Source organism: Centruroides vittatus, unplaced genomic scaffold (genome assembly GCF_030686945.1).
Source record: "Centruroides vittatus isolate TY-2023 unplaced genomic scaffold, ASM3068694v2 contig_3088, whole genome shotgun sequence".
Classification (NCBI taxonomy): Eukaryota; Metazoa; Arthropoda; class Arachnida; order Scorpiones; family Buthidae; genus Centruroides; species Centruroides vittatus.
The window spans coordinates 313392-331539 of record NW_027121986.1 but is presented as its reverse complement, the minus strand read 5'-3'; the positions used below and the strand labels follow the sequence as shown (position 1 = coordinate 331539).

Sequence of the window (18148 nt, the reverse complement as noted above, 5' to 3'; positions counted from 1 at the left end):
ATAGGTTGTAAACTAATTGACAAAAAATTGACACACCTTTATACTTTTAGTTACTGATACAATAATTATGATTATTAAAAATCATTTAAAAACAATGAAACTTGTTGACAACTTCAAAGATAATTAGCATTGGGCCATTAAATTAACTTCATAAATTCTGATAATTCTTAATATCAGTAATATCAAATGTTGATAACAATATTAGCCAGTATTTATTTTTCCAGCTTCAATATTGAAAAATATTGAACACCACTAGTTCAGATGATGATTCAATCTACAGAGTGATTCATAAATAATGTGAAATTTTCCATGGATAATCCACATTTTTGTGTAAGCCCCAATCTCCCTTTTTCAAAGTAAAAGCAACATATAAGTCATAGCTTATACTCATAACAATTATACTGCAATTTTTGATCTTGGACCTCTTTATTTTTTCAATAAGATTTTGTATAGAGAATGAAGTAATTGCAATTTTCATTATTTATTCCTTTAACCTGTCAGCTGCGCACTCGATAATCCGAAACAACACCGCTGTTGCGTACAGGTTTTGTGGTTTTTAAAGTGGTTTTTCAATTTGCAATATCTCGCTTAAAAATTGTAGTAGATATAATCTGTTTTCGGTTTTCTATCACGTACATATTACACTTTACGATTGTTAACTTCAAAATATTATGTATGTTTAAAAAAAATCAATAAAATTTAAGATTTTAAAATATTTAAAAAAAATCGTTATTTTATAAATTTTCCATTAATTTGTTACATACGTTACTTAGACATGTATATTTTCTGTCAAATAAAAAAAAACTGCAGCTTTCTAAATCAACGTAGAGAAATAATACAGCCTATAGATTATAACGCCGATCGGCATGGGGGGTAATGGCTTTTCTAAATCTAGGTCAATAGACTTTTATTATTGATGTGTATTTGAATCTATTTATACGTTATTTACACTATTGTACTAATAGTAGACTAAAATAAGCTATTATTACTTTATTATATTAACGACTATACATGTATTTCTTATGTATTCCAGAAGTACCATGATAACTGGAAGTACTTTGTTTTTTGAAAGATTTATGGCTGGATGGTTTAAAAAACATGCTTGTTTGTTAAATAGGATAAATATACATAAAAATTTACTAAATTCAAGCTAAAAATAGATGAGAATAATGATTTATAATTGTTTGTTTATGTTTGTAGCTGACAATGTAGCTCCAAGAAGGTATAACTTTTTCCAAGAAAGTTACCACTCCACAAACCCAAGTCGATGCTTATTTGTTAAAGGATAGTCATTTAGCTATAATGTACCAATTAGAGTTCAACAAAGCATGCTAACAAGAAGTTTACTGTCAAATGAACAAAAGAAGGGTCTCCCATAGACTTAACATGGAAAGGAGGAGTTTTGTGGGTAAATTTAAAAATACATGGTAACAAATATCTTATTTGTTGAAACAGACTTAGTCTATGTAGATAAAAGCCAATCAGTGCTTAAATCGCCACCAACTAGTTAATTACGAAAAAAAATTGACACTTACTCCAACTGGAGTACTCTGCAACAGTTTAACGAAAACCAGTTATTCCAATAGCAGTACTTCGCAAACAACTGGTTAAAAAGTTTTATTTTCTTATCCAAAAATTTATCAACATGACATTTGATGATATTTTCTTTATACATATAAATAAATGTTGTATTGTTTAAAGTTTCCTTGGGTACAACACACCAGATAGAAATGATATTTTATTACACAGTGGAACCTGGTTAATACAAACCACGATAACTGAATGGTGTTTGGGGAAAGAAAATGACTTTGAGTAATCAAATAGCATGGGGATTTAGCATACATGTTAAATCAAACTGGTTAACTCAAATGGAGTTTTTGCTACAGTATTTTCATAAACACTCAAATTATATAATTAACGTGAAACACCAGTGTTCATTTATTGAATAAACTAATCAGAAACTTTATAGAAAGTTCAGGAACAGCATGTGTACTGAACCTGCCTTTTTTCAAACTTGTTTTTTTGTTTTGTTTTATTTGATTGCTGATAGATATCTCCAACTAGTTGATGTGATTATACTCTTTTTTAAATTAATTTGTTCGATTATTATACTTTAATTTTATATATAAATTTTAAAAGTGATTTTTTTTTGTGATAAAAAAATAAACACAATTTAAAATCCTTAGTAAATACAGAAATGAACAGATCAACGATTTGAAAAAGCATTTCTTGGTAGCCATTCAGTTAAGTGTTTTCTGAACAAAACCAAGAGGTTTCCATTGATACAACAATTCTATATAATAAAATATACGGAAATATTGTACGAATAGTTAATTATGGGTCATCAATAAACCAATGCACAAAATCTCGATTTTTAGCTAATCCTCCATAACCCAAAACTTTTTAACTGAAAATCCGAGTTTTTTTCCAACCAATTTAAGATAACCAGATTGCACTATATTCAACAGTAATTCAAAAACTCCATTCTTTTAACACTTTAATTTGAGCTCACTTTTTGTTCATGCAGCATTCAAATTACTAGAAACTATTGCCACACATCAATCTTTCTTATAAAATGATTTATGAATCTTTCATAAATTCATAGTTCCATCTCTTTGGTCTATGTTCTATAATAATTTTTTCTTTTGACAGTTAATGAAACTGTATAGAATTTTAATTATAAATGAGAAAACACAAAGAAATCTCCAAAATATTAGATTTAAATTATTTCCTACAACACAAGAATGTTTCTTTATGCTAAGATAATATATTTTTATTATTATTTATAAATTGTTATAATCAAGCAAGTGTGAAAATAATAGGCTAAGGTATAGAAGTTTTCTGACGTTGAAATAATTTTATAAATCCTTAACATTCAGCATATAAATCTAATAAAACAATTTTGTTTTCTTTTAGTAAGCTGTTAATATAAAATAAATAAATAAAAACATAACATACTATAAGTTAAACTGAAAATTCTAGTTTTAAGAATATTTTAAAATTACCTGTTTATTTTTTGTAATAGAAGAAGCTTCAAGACATAAGTTTGGTAAATGACTTGGTACATTGATTCTCTTAAAAAACCAAACCTGAAAAAATTGATTCAATATTCAAAATTAATACATAAACAATCAGTAAGTCCAATTTATTTAATATTAAACCAATCACCTACTTGCTGGATTTAACAAGCACATTTAGACTAGTAAATTAATTAATTATATAATTTGATCTAAAGATAGGAAGTTAGGCTGCCATCTTGTATCAATATTAATATTTAAAAATATTTCCATTTGATCTTAATTTCTAAGATGTGGGTTCACCAATGCTCAAGGTCAATCTTCTCTTTAAATAAATTTCAAATTATCAATAACATATAGAGAAAAGTAATTCTTCAAAATAATCAAGAGTTGTGGATTCAAGACCCATACCAAGCCAATCTTTTCTTCCAAAATATTCTAAATTTAATTTATTTATTTCTAGTCATTAAATTTAACAAGAGATTACAGCCTAACCACCTCTAACCACGTCACTAATTATCAGGCTATTTAATTCTTAATAATTAAAGGAATCCAGCCGTTCATTTTGCTAACTAACATAGCCTGACAAATATATATTTGAATTAATTCAAGAATAAAATTTAATCAGTACATTTCTGTTTGTTATTACTGGATTTTAAACTGAATAAATGTTTTAATTAAATGTGATCTTAAAAAATAGTTTGTGTTTTAATAAAACATTATGTTCAATGAAAACATTAAATTCTAATCAAATCTACAAATGAAATTTTTCTTACTTTTAAGTCAATATTGAAACAATATATTAACTGCTTAACCATAATTTTTACACTTTAATTCAGTAAAAAATTATAACTATTAAATAAGAACCATTTTTTCATGTTTTAAATTATATAGTTTCAACAATTATGTTATTTATTTTCTGTTGTATTTTATCATTACGGTTTATCTTTTCATTCAACTAATTTTTTCAATTTTTAGAGATTATGAGAATTTGAGATTAATTAAATTAATAGGCGATTATGAGATGGTGAGGAAAAACTGGGGTTTTTCCACTTCCCCAATTAATTCCATCACACACGGATAGGAGAAATGAACAGACAATCGAATAGCCTTATGAATCAACACTTGTCATGATGTTTGGACTTGTTGGAAAAACTTTGTCCAAACATCCAGTTATTAATGAGGGAAGCTGTCAAAAATGATTCTACGATTTTATTCCCATATTCGGTAATCGGCCAGTTTGTCGATGTGCCGTCATCCTGCCTCCACCAGACCTGGACACAGCTCAAACTTAGACCACATTAAATCAAAGTCACCTGAGTCAATTCTCATGCACAACACGAATAAAAAGGACTTGCACCCGATCGTCGAGGCAATCGCCAAAGGAGACTGACCTCCTGCTGGACCTCAAACTCCTCATCTCTACGTAAGGATCAACCGACTTTCACGAAGGCATCGCCATCAGACCAAATGCCTAACGAGGTATTATGTTTGTCAATTTCATGTAAACTCTCTCTCTCTGTCTGTTGACTTAACGACTAAATCTAACTTAGAATCTAAGCAAATAGCTATCTGCCAGGACTATTCATTTCAGTTCAACGTTAAACAGGACCAATGTTAACGCTATGGAACATTATTATGTTTCATCTGCTGTAATCTTTTTCTTTTTGTTTATATAAATGGTGGTAGTAACTCTTGTATTGCTGACACCCTATCGACTTACCTAAAACCCTCTCACTCAAACTATGGAGCACCCTCCTATTTGAATTTATTTTAGCCGAAGATATTGGAATATTTATGAGTTAGGACATGAACTATTACTATCCTAACTGGTGTCAAGAAAAACGGTCCTCAAGATCTAACAATCTTGAGGGCTGTTTTTCTTGACACCAGTTGGTAAATAATAGACCAAAACAGTCCTCAAGATCTAGACGACTGTTTTGGTCTATTATTTACAGCCATCCAGTGACAATTGAGTGTCTTTACGAGGCCAACACCAATCAAAGGGGTTTAAACCAATATCCACCGACTCCCCAGCTTCTCACAATCTATATTGAATAAAGATCAAAACTCACAGAACAATGCAATAATCTTTTTTCTTTTACTATTTTCTTAGTAAAATTTTTAGAAAAATATAAATTATGGTTTTGTGATAATATTAATGGAAAATTCAAGATTCACTTTCACTTCACTTTTTACTATTTTTACAGTAGTAGTTTTACAGTAGTAGTAGGTGCATTAGTCTTCAGTTATTCTGTTGTTTTAATTTCTTCTATAAATACATATTATTTGTTATCAAAAGGAAACAATAGCTTTAACCACACACCAATCTAATGTATTTAAGACTAATCATGAACATCTAAAATATAACAAATTCAAGATTTCATCATTTTGTCTGAACTTTTGTAAATGGATACAGACACACACAGGCAAAACAAAACAAGAAACAGAAAATTAACAAAAACTGATTTTATTTTCTGTTTGTTTCTAGTAGAATGGAAATAAACTTTACATTGAAATTTTTAAAATATTTTTTCACCCTAAAACTCCCAAAAGTCTTATCTACATTTTCATTAATTATGATCAACTAGAACAACTAAAGTTAATTTATATGTATATATTAGAAAAATATTATATAAGAGGGTAATCCCAAAAGTAAGGTCGTCCCATTTTTTAAAAAATACAAAGAAACTTTTATTTTCAATAATGTTCATATCATTTTAAAGCTTGAACATTTATCTATTTTTCTACATAGGCACTGTGGCAATTTTTGTATGTCCATGTCATACCAGCTTGCCACCATGTCGCGGGACCCATCTTGCACACACTTTTCGATATTGCAACTTTTCCATAAAAATCCTATGAACAATGTTTCAAGAAACCCCAAGAACCGAAATGCAGAGATCATCCAGAGTGATTTGCAAATCTTCACACATGGTTTGCTCAATCATTGCGATTGTCTTGTCAGAAATTGACAGTCTCCCACTTCTTTCTTCATCGTGACTTTCAGTACGTTCGGCTGCAAACTCCCTACACCACTTCAGGATGTTTTTGACACATATGCACAACTCGCCATACACTTTGATTGAAATTCATCACCAATTGACAGAAGTGTATGGCGAGTCGTGCATGTGAAGAAAGAAGCGAGAGTCAATTTCCGATGAGACAATCACGATGATTGAGCAAACCATGCATGAAGATTTGCGAATCACTCTGGACAATCTCTGCATTTTAGTTCTGGGGTTTCTTGAAGCCTTGTTCATAGGATTTTAATGGAAAAGTTGCAATATCGAAAAGTGTGCGCAAGATCGGTCCTGCAACATGGTGGCAAGCTGGTATAACATGGACATACAAAAATTGCCAAGTGCCTACCAAAATAGCAATTATATAGAAAAATAGATAAATGTCCAAGCTTTTAAAATGATAGAAACTTTTATTTTTAATACATTTTACTTGTATTTTTAAAAAAATTGAAGACCTTACTTTTGGGATTACCCTTGTAATTATTAAACTATTTTAAAAACATAAACAACAGAATTTTGTAAAAACATTAAATTTACCAAGTTCCAATATATAATTGGATGTTGATCTACAAATTCTGATTTGGTAAGACAATTATCACCTTCATGCTCCAAAATATTTTCCATTTCTTTCCTCAATACAAGTGGACTTAAATATGGAACTGTTATAGGTTCCAATGTTTGAATATCACTAATACCTAAACGTCTTAAATCGGCTCCTGAAGATGTAGCCGAGAGAGGTTTCAACAAACGAGATGTAGATTTAATACTTGAAGGAAGTGACGCTGGAAGTTCGGTATCTTCTACGGGATTTCCAAGAAAATTCTGAGTAGAAGAATTCCAACTTTCTGCTTTTTTAACAATACTGACAGAATTGCTTGAATGTTGATTATCTATAGAACCAATACTATTCTATAAAGATTTTGGAAAAAATAAAACATTACTATTTTGTTAATATAATATATATTACATAACATTGAAAAAAATTTTTTTAAATTCTCACAGGATTAAAAAGTGGTAATGCTGCATCAGGACTATCTAATTTTATTAAATCGGCACCAGAAGGTCGCATGGGTTTGACATCTTGAGGGAGAGAATGGGGTACACGAGATGAATAATTTTCAGATATTTGCTTTGTCGGACTTCCCAGTGGAGTTCCACTATGAGAATCACTGGCAGGACTTCTACTTTCAGGACTTTCTTCAAATAACAGAAAAGCTTCATTACATGAATCAATGCTATTGTTTCTATTAAAATCTGTTTCACCCAATGGAATTTTATTTTGTGGTAAACTGGACTTTCTTTTATTTGATTCATTTATAGGTGCTGAATCTAACTGATTATTAAGAATATTTTCAGCCGAATGAGCAGGACTTAACAAAGATTCACTTGAACCTTCATTACGTAAATCCTAATTAAACAGATTAATAACAGTTAGTAAAATATATTTTAAAAGTAACTGCTTCATTAAATGATAGAATTAAAATTGGTTTATTTATAAAGGTAAAAAAATGTTTTACTAAGTATCAAATATTTTCCTGTGCAAAATATTTATAAATTATTATATTTTTTCACATTTAAATAATGTAAATTAAGATATTTGTCAAAATGGCAATCTTCCTGTATAAAGATCACACTTTTTCATTAGTTAAAATATTTTGGTTTAATATTTTTAGAATTTAAACTTATATTTTTCATATATATTAATCTTTTCAAGATTTTAAAAGGAATTACTAAATAAATAAATTACATTTATGAATTATTCACTTTAAATTATTTTCTACGAAAACAGCTAAATTCATTATAGGATTTCTGTGGATCAAAGGATAAATTAACTAAAAATTTAGTTATTAATTTGTATTTCTTGTATTAAAATTTTGTATAAAGAAATAGGAAGTTTATATTTATAGTTAATATTAAAAAAGTATGCTGTATTGTAAGTAGTACAATAACAAAATTTAAATTTTTGGTATTGTACTACTTACATAATGCACTTTCTTAAAATCAACTAGAGACAACTCATATATATAATGGTGCTTCTACAGTTTCAATCTAATTCACAGAATTGTGATAAAAATACCATGTGACATGAGGTATAAGTTTTTGTGCAATTTATGGATGTAATTTTTCAATGCTTCCATTCTTTTTTGTGAATTTTAGCACGGTAGATATATCTACTTTTTAAAACACATTACGATGTAATTTTGAAAAAACTGATTCCAAACCTATTGAAGTGATGTAGGCATAGAAATATTTTTCAATAGTGGGCAGTATCAGAATCATAGCTTTAATCCTCAATGAAGCTTTAGTTTTTGAATGTTAAATATGTATGCCAGTCAGTTCATTTAGGAAATATGGTCAAATTGGTAGGACAGGAAAATTTTGATAACATGACACTGAAAACATTCAAGAATTATTGGCTGCAGCATCAGAGATAGTCAAACTGATTCAAAGAACAACAGCAAAGATAAAAAATTCCAAATTTTAACACTTTTACATATTGTAATTGCTTGATTTTTATGCCTTTCTATCTTCTTTTTTTAATGCAGGAAGTCAACTGAAAAAAGCACAAAGTTCAAAACAAAATTTCATACCATAAAATTTACTTTCATTTGATAGATCTTTGTGTTTTACTGACATTTTTTTAAGCAAGACAAAGAAAAATGAAATCTAGTTGCTGAAGATATTCTGCAACACAGAAAATGTCCTTATTTCATTGTACTTAGCAGTGAAGAAGAGAGAGAGAAAAAAAATTAAATGAACATACATTATCTGACATACACAGGCATGTTTCACAGTTTGTTATTAACCTACTATGAACATCTTACAATTTTTAATAAAAATTAAACTTCCAATAGTTAACAAAAATACATTATTATATTTTTATAACTTTTAGAATATAATCTCCTTTTGGTTCCAATTTCTTAATTATATATACCATGGTTTGCACTACACAAGATTTTGGCAGGCATTATTCGTTATTTTATAATTATAAAATACTGAATAATCCAACATACTTGGAACACCTGCTTTAAATTCCTTGACATTTTTTTCTATCTGTGTTTGTGATAAATTTTGAAACAATACTTTCATACTGTAATAAAGTTTTTACTATTTAATTCAATATACATAACAACAATGTTACATTACAATATTTGGATCTTTTTAAAAAAATAAATTTGTAAGAAAATTAAAATAGTTAATAGGTTAAATCAAATAAAACAATTGAAAAATACTTGTTTATAATATTTAAAATAATTAATTAAATTATGGAGTAAGCATCATAAATGACTGATATCAAAATTAAAATACTTACCCTAACAATTATAGTCAGAAGAGGAACTAGTTTTGCTTTACAAAAAGCACATCTAGAGGAAAAAATTTAGTTTACATTTCACTTTTTGCATCTAAATCTAACATTTTGCTTATATTAATTCTTTTAAAAAGAGAAAAATCCATTTTGAAATCCTGATATATAAAAAAATTTACCTCATTTCATAGAACATCATAATTATAATGAACATAAATAAAGTGTTTTGTTTTATTATAGCATTCTTTTTTTTATTTTTAAAAGTAATATTTCTCTAAATAAAATGCTAAAAATATGAACTTTTTCTTTTGATATGCTGGAAAATTTTTTTAAAATAAAATTTAACACAAAGTTTATGTTTGAGGATATATAAATTTTTTCTTATTCAAGTTGTTTACATTTTCCATTTACATATTTAAAATCATTAAAGATGACTTAAAAACCCAATTTATAGTTAAAGCCAGACAAACTGCCAAATTATCAGACTGTAATAAGGCTATGTAATTTATTGTAATTATTAAATTTAGTAAGAGAGGGCAGCATAACTGCCTATTTCTAAGACAAATTATTTAGTATTTAATTAATTATATAGCCCAATAATTTGGTAGTTTATTTGGCTTTGATAATGATAAACTTTTCAAGAGAATTAGTAATGTGTATATAATAGGATCACCCAAAATTCATAGAAGAATTGTGAGCTTTAACTGAATTTTATTTAACAGGTTGTTACCTTCTCACAATTATAGTATAGAGCAGGGGTGGCCAACAAGTCGATCGCGATCGACCGGTTGATCGCCAAGCCAATTTTGGTCGATCGCTAGTGATGTCTTGACTTAATGTATTATATTTGTAACCGAACGTAACTGTATGCATGCAGTTATGACTCGACTCATAAGCAGTGAGTGCACTTCGTACTGAAACAGTGTATAAACATAGTATGTATTTCACACTTCCCCCTCCCCACTTAGACTATGCCTATGACAAGTCGATCACAACACATTTTTACGATAAAAAGTAGATCTTATGTGCACAAAAGTTGGCCACCCCTGGTATAGAGTATAGTACATCTTTTATTACTTGAAATATCTCAACTGTATTTTAATTCCTCAGTAAAGATTTAAAATATCACATAGAATATTTTTTCTATACATTTTCTATACTAGGAAAGAAATATAATTGCATGAAATACAATTAAAATGGTAAAAAAAAGGTGTTGTTTTGGGGGTCAGGAATGAATTAATTTAGAACAAATCAAGCTCAGAACCCAAGATTTGACTGTATAGTATAAAAATAAAACATTTGTTTTTCTCAAAATAGAACAAAATTTTAAAAATTTGTTTGAATTTTGTATTACAATTTTCATTAATTTTAATTATTTATACAGAATGTTCTTAGATAATTTAAGTATATGAAATTTTTGAAGCTACTATTTATTACTTGAATATTTAAAATTTAGTTTATTTTTCAATGTATTATTCTAAACATAAGTTAGAAATCACAACTTCATAATATTAAATTTACCTATTCAACTTCCTTTTATACTTGAAGAAGATACTAATTACTTTTGGAGTAGACTGATATAATAATTGTTTTAATTAATAATTATATCCTAAAATAGTTAAAAATACAAAAACGAACATCATTTCTACATATTTATATCATGTAGCTCATTCAGTCTACTTGGAAAGTTTCTTTCTATTAATTATATTTATTTATTTGCATCAGTATTGCATCATACCGTAAGCTAGCATTACTGTGGCTAACTATTCCATAAATTACATAAGAGTAAGGTTTTGTTTGGAACATTGTTGTTTGATATCTATAACTCCATTATAACATGTATTTTACAAATTGAAGTTTTTGTTTTAATAGAAAGTTTTGTCATTATCTATATTGTAATTAAAAACTTAGTAGTTTGATTATAATTTATGTAATTTTCTTTTCCTTTTATCATTATATTTGAAATCTTTGACAATGCTTATAATTTTAGATCTGTAGAATTTCAAACATATGATTAATTGCCTAATAACACCCTGCATATATTTAGAAAACTGAATCAAAAAATTAATATTTTAATAAAGCATGTATACTGTCCTTTAAAATATTTTAATTGGGTTAGCTTTAATTTACTTAATAATAGCATGTTTTTTTAAAATTAGTTCACTTCAACAATAATTTTATATTTTAAAATAGTTACTTCAGATTATAAAATAATATATTAAAAAAAAAGAAAGCTTAAAACATACTGCGTATTTAGATTTGAATCGTCTGCAGACCATCCTTCCATAATTTCTTCATCATAGAGAATAGAATAACACGTGTAACATCGAGAACAAGATGTCATTGTTATGTCGAGAGCAACTTTCGTGGAAGATATTTTTTCTGAGGAACTTTCATAATGGCTTTCCATCATTTCAAAAACTTGAGATGAATATGCTGGTGCACTTCCTAATTAAATATTTAAATATTTATTTTCTAATGAAATCAAAAGCTACTTTAGCTATTTGTAAAATTTTGCTCAAAATAAACATTCATTAAATTTTATATTTATACCTAATTACTTGAGCTGGCTTTGCATAAATATTTATTTTAAAATATATAAAACAATTAATAATAATTATATAACTATTATTAAAACTCTACAAAGTAACACATCAGAATAATTTAATCTTGTGTAAAACAACTATTTTAAATAAACCATAATTCATAATTCATAGATCATCAATACTAGTGACTAAAATTAACATTTGATTAGTAGATAAATTTTAAGAAAATTTAATTAAGAAATTATCTACATTTTACACATCACTGTTCACCATCATTGATAATGCATTAAAATACTTGAAGAAGATACTAATTACTTTTGGAGTAGACTGATAGTAATTGCGAGGTTGAGGCCGAAGTTTTCAATGCAAAAACATGTATGTTGGATGTTCAGCCCCGCTTTCCTGTAAGCCTAGAAGTTCCCAATGACTTTCCAAATGCCATTGCCAATCATGCTCGACATTCCCAAGGCCATTGCCAAACTTCTAGGCTTACAGGAAAGTGGCGTTGAACGTCCGATGTACATGTTTTCACATTGAAAACTTCAGCCTCAACTTTGCTATTAAATCTTCATATAAGAAAGGCTGATCAAGTTCTCTAAAACATTTTGAAGACTATCTTTTCTTGGATGACTTAATCAAGACACCATTTTAAGGTGTAATTATGCTGTAATATATTTCTAATTTTTTTAAATAAATTGATTAAAATTCAAAGATGACTTGGTTTAATAAAACTTTTTAAAATTATTATTAAACAAATGTTGATCTTCATACAAAAGAAAATTTATAAAACAGTAACTAAACTTTGAAAGATTTATTTCAGTGATGTTATTTCTAAATCAATAGAAGTATATAAATGTATCAAATTTACAAATCAAATTAAAACTGCATTTTAATTATTATCACAATTGTAATTACTTGAAAACTATGTAGTTAATTTGCTATTAAAGTAGTTTTGAGCTTAACATTAATGTTATTTCTAATATTTTTGTAAGGTAAAATATCTCATAAATAATAAAAAATAAAGGACTTTACCAATCTATTCAAAAATCCAGGCTTGAAAAATGATTAATCCAGAATATCATACATAAATGACAAAAATCAACTAGTCTTTTGACCATTTTAGCAAAAATACTTATGTTAAATAATTAAGATATTAAAGTACACATATTCATTCTTCAGTTAACCCAGTGTCTTTCAATCTTTGGAGCATGAGACTACTGCAAGGAGGTGCATAGCTTTTACCAAATTATGATTTTTTAATACAAACAAAAAAAAAAAAAAATCAAATTAATATTGAAAAAGTAAATCAGCAAAACAGTTATGCCTAATTCACAACCCTCATCCCAATGATTCAGATACAAATGCTAAAAATCCATCCACTCTCTTGTCAAAACGTCTTGCCAAAGAGTCGAACTCCAGCGAGCAATATACTTTATTTAATAAGGTATATTGGGGAGCATCTGTCAGTGCTGTGTCTTCGATACTAATTTTTTTTCTATTTATAGTTATAGGCTAGGTGTAATTCGTTAAACTTTTTAAATAATTACTCGAGAGAATTGTGTAACTTTTGTGTTGAGAAAGAAATTGTGGATGCCTGGCATATTCTGGCTAAATGTGGGCGTCTTAAAGTGTTACGTAAAGAAATCTTTGGTTGCGAAGTTCTTACCAGGGGGCGTGATTCCTCTACTATAAATCTAGCCTTGTTGTTAGTGCTGTTTGGGAGCATCTGTCAGTGCTGTGTCTTCGATACTAATTTTTTTTCTATTTATAGTTATAGGTAAGTCTTTACAATTATGGCGGTTAATCCGAAAAGAAAGTCGTTTTCACCGAGTTTAACGGAAGGAGAGACCAGCAGTAAAAAGAAATCTTTGAAGAGTTGCGAGGAGGAAGAATTTGCATATCTTCTGGAAGGAGAAAATTTTAACCTCGAAGAGGGCTAGGTGTAATTCGTTAAACTTTTTAAATAATTACTCGAGAGAATTGTGTAACTTTTGTGTTGAGAAAGAAATTGTGGATGCCTGGCATATTCTGGCTAAATGTGGGCGTCTTAAAGTGTTACGTAAAGAAATCTTTGGTTGCGAAGTTCTTACCAGGGGGCGTGATTCCTCTACTATAAATCTAGCCTTGTTGTTAGTGCTGTTTGGGAGCATCTGTCAGTGCTGTGTCTTCGATACTAATTTTTTTTCTATTTATAGTTATAGGTAAGTCTTTACAATTATGGCGGTTAATCCGAAAAGAAAGTCGTTTTCACCGAGTTTAACGGAAGGAGAGACCAGCAGTAAAAAGAAATCTTTGAAGAGTTGCGAGGAGGAAGAATTTGCATATCTTCTGGAAGGAGAAAATTTTAACCTCGAAGAGGGCTAGGTGTAATTCGTTAAACTTTTTAAATAATTACTCGAGAGAATTGTGTAACTTTTGTGTTGAGAAAGAAATTGTGGATGCCTGGCATATTCTGGCTAAATGTGGGCGTCTTAAAGTGTTACGTAAAGAAATCTTTGGTTGCGAAGTTCTTACCAGGGGGCGTGATTCCTCTACTATAAATCTAGCCTTGTTGTTAGTGCTGTTTGGGAGCATCTGTCAGTGCTGTGTCTTCGATACTAATTTTTTTTCTATTTATAGTTATAGGTAAGTCTTTACAATTATGGCGGTTAATCCGAAAAGAAAGTCGTTTTCACCGAGTTTAACGGAAGGAGAGACCAGCAGTAAAAAGAAATCTTTGAAGAGTCGCGAGGAGGAAGAATTTGCATATCTTCTGGAAGGAGAAAATTTTAACCTCGAAGAGGGTATGCGTGTTCTGTTGCGTTTACATTTTTCCATGAATTCTAAGGTTGATGAACTTATTTCAAGATTAAATTATGTATCGGAATGGTTAAAAAATTTGGATGAAGGTTTGGGTGACTTAGATACCAGATTAGAGATATTGGAAAAATTGGCTGATAAAAATTGTGGTTTAAGCGATCAAAGTAATGTTACGAGAAAGTTTAATGATATTACTCGAGAACTTGATTTTTTGGATAACCAACGTCGTATAAATAATGTTGTCATTTCCGGTCTAGAAGAGGTACGGGATGAATCATTTCTAGAAACGAAAGAGAAAATAGTTGAATTTGCTAGGCGAGTCTTACAGATGCCCGACATTAAGATTGGTAGGGCAATGAGAGTGGGAAAGAAAAAGGCTAATTCCCCTAGATTAATTATTTGTACTTTTGTTGATTATTATGAAAAAATGAACTTTAAGAAACGAATTCTGGAATTAAAACCGGACGGTGTTTATGGATTCCGACCATAACCCTTTGATTTTACGACTGGCCTGTGGCAATGATAGATCGGTTTCTTTAGAGAAGAGGCAGAGGATTAATAGATTGTTCTGGGATGAATCTAGAAAGGATGAATTAAGGTTGGCTTTGGAGGAAATATGTGTCTTGAATGGGTTTGATTCAATGGAAGACCTGAGTAATCTTCTTTTTAATTTGGCTTGTAAGTGTGGATTTAATATTAGGAGACATAAGAATTCTTTTTCGTGGTTCGATTCGGACTGTAGGATGTTAATTTGCGCTAGGAATAGAGCCTGGAGATCTTTTAGAAAGAGTAACGATTATAATGATCGTTTGCGTTTTGTTATGTTACGAAGTTTGGCGAAGCGATTTTGCATTGCGAAAAAAAAATTATTTGCTGGAAAAGTTCAAAATTGTTTCGGGAAAGATAATAGGCTTTTTTGGAATTATTTCCGACACGTTAAGCGAACTAAGTCTTGTAATTTCTGCTTTATATCTATTGATGATTGGTTTCATCACTTTTTTAATTTATTTGGTTCCCTGGACCCTTATTTTGTTGATTTTTCTATTTTTAATTATTGTAGGAATTGGTATGATGAACTTTTGGACCATGAACTTTGTGCAGGTGAGCTTAATGATGCTCTGAGGAGGTATAAGCCAAATAAAGCGCCAGGTTTTGACGGGATCCCGATGGAATTTTGGAATTTTGAGACTCTGAGACCACATATTTTGTGTCTTTTTTCAAAGATTTTTGATACTGGGATAATACCGGAGTCTTGGAAGACGAGTATTCTAATTCCGATTTTTAAGAATGGTAGGAAGGATGTTCCTGGTAATTATAGAGGTATATGGCTATCATCTTGTGTTTCGAAATTGTTTTGTATTATTTTGTATAGAAGACTGATTAGGTGGTTAGAAGTTAATAATATATTGCATGAGAATCAGGCAGGATTCCGAGCTAGTTATTCCACATTGGATAATATTTTTGTTTTGTACACGGTTATTCAGAAAACTTTTTTACGGAAACGGAGGAAGGTGTATGCTTTTTTTGTGGATTTATCTTCTGCGTTTGACAGAGTTTGTAGGAACTTGTTGTGGTCTAAGATGTTGCGTTATGGTTTCAGTTATAAATTTATATCTTTACTTGTTGCTTTGTATGAAAATTCCTCGTTTATGGTAAGAGATGGTGGGAACTGTTCGCCATTAATGTTTTCTAAGACTGGTGTTAAGCAGGGCTGTATTTTGAGTCCAATCTTGTTTGGTATTTTTTTGAACGATCTCTTTGGTTTTATTAATTCTTCTGGTGATGGTATAGAAATAGATGGTTTCCAAATTAAAATACTAGCTTATGCAGACGATATTGTAATTTTATCTGACTCTGTGATTGGACTTCAAAGATTGATTGATAAATTCGCAATTTATTTAGATGAAAATGGTTTGAAATTGAATTTGAATAAGTCCAAGATTGTTGTTTTTCGAAGAGGAGGTAAGAGTGCGAGGGCAGATAAATGGTGGTTTAAGGGTTCTCCAATTCAAGTTGTCTCTAATTACAAATATTTGGGTGTTACATTTTCGTCTAATGGTTTATTCCATACGCATTACACTAATAAGAGAACTCATGCCAGATTATTGATGAATAAAGTCATTCAGTTGGGGAGATCTGCCAAATTACGTAATCTGAGAGATTATTTACGTCTATTGAAAACTGTGGTATTGCCCTCTTTGTTATATGCTTCAGAGATTTGGGGTTTTAATCTGACTAATGGTGATGGTATACAGACTGAATTTATTAAAAACTTATTTTATTTACCTCGTTGTACACCAGGTTATTTAATTATGATGGAATGTGCTTTGACCCCTATAAAACTTATAATATTTAGTAGGATAAGAAATTGGATTAATAGAATTTCTAAGCTCGATGATCATCGTCTGAGTAAGGTTTGTCTGAAATTTATACTTAACAAAAAGTCTATAGATTGGACACGTTATCTTATAGATACATGCAATAATCATGGTATTAATTTTATTAATGATGATTTGGATCTAATGGACTGGTCTCTTCTCCTTGTAAACATTTTTGATAATTTTTTATATAATATAAATGAAAAAATAAGTAAAAGCGTATATAATTGTTGGTATAAGAATTTGAATGTTACGTTTTTTGATAATTCTTTATATAATCAAGATGTTTCCCTTAATATTTTGTGTTTATTTATACAGGCTAGGTGTAATTCGTTAAACTTTTTAAATAATTACTCGAGAGAATTGTGTAACTTTTGTGTTGAGAAAGAAATTGTGGATGCCTGGCATATTCTGGCTAAATGTGGGCGTCTTAAAGTGTTACGTAAAGAAATCTTTGGTTGCGAAGTTCTTACCAGGTCTTTTTTTCCTTAAAATTTTATCGAAACCTTGTTATAAATTTAATGTATTTTGTTTTCTAAGAAAATCTGTTAAAATTTTGTTTTAGGGGGCGTGATTCCTCTACTATAAATCTAGCCTTGTTGTTAGTGCTGTTTGGGAGCATCTGTCAGTGCTGTGTCTTCGATACTAATTTTTTTTCTATTTATAGGTAAGCAATTTGCCATTTTGGTTTCTATTTTTTAGCATTTTGTATTATATTGACGGATGCTCCCGATCTTTAAACTTTATTTAATTACTATATTTGATTTTGTAAATTTTATATTATTTATTTTACAACTGAATTGTTATTTATCATTGTATAATTTTGTTTGATTATGTTTATTGTATTTAAGTGTTTTGTTTGGGAGATGGTTTTGCTCCCCGCATCAAGGAATAAAAATCCAGTATGCGTAATAAATAAATAAATAAATAAGGTATATTATTGTTGTTATATTGTTTTGTAAACCATTAAATAAATTATAAGGACAGTATTTATGAAATTAGATGGTTATGAAAACTGAGAGGGGCACAACAACTTTTTTCTGAAAAACAGGAGCAGAGGTACGGAAAGTTTGGAACC

General features: G+C 29.2%; 1 protein-coding gene and 1 long non-coding RNA gene across 2 annotated transcripts in view; one reads left to right on the top strand and one right to left on the bottom strand.

Annotated features, from left to right (window-relative positions):
• Window positions 1–18148, bottom strand: part of Crag (DENN domain-containing protein Crag) — a 99984-nt gene that overhangs the window by 6980 nt on the left and 74856 nt on the right. Inside the window, exons 25-29 of the mRNA XM_067267823.1 lie at window positions 11594–11795; window positions 9354–9405; window positions 7041–7448; window positions 6578–6949; window positions 3006–3089 (exon numbers count right to left, since the gene is read on the bottom strand). Coding sequence (XP_067123924.1) covers window positions 3006–3089; window positions 6578–6949; window positions 7041–7448; window positions 9354–9405; window positions 11594–11795 — 1118 coding nt within the window. The remainder of the gene's footprint in view (window positions 1–3005; window positions 3090–6577; window positions 6950–7040; window positions 7449–9353; window positions 9406–11593; window positions 11796–18148) is intronic.
• Window positions 13671–17726, top strand: LOC136973124 (uncharacterized). The gene is made up of 3 exons (XR_010880441.1): window positions 13671–14676; window positions 17389–17546; window positions 17636–17726. It is a non-coding gene; the product is annotated as an uncharacterized lncRNA (long non-coding RNA).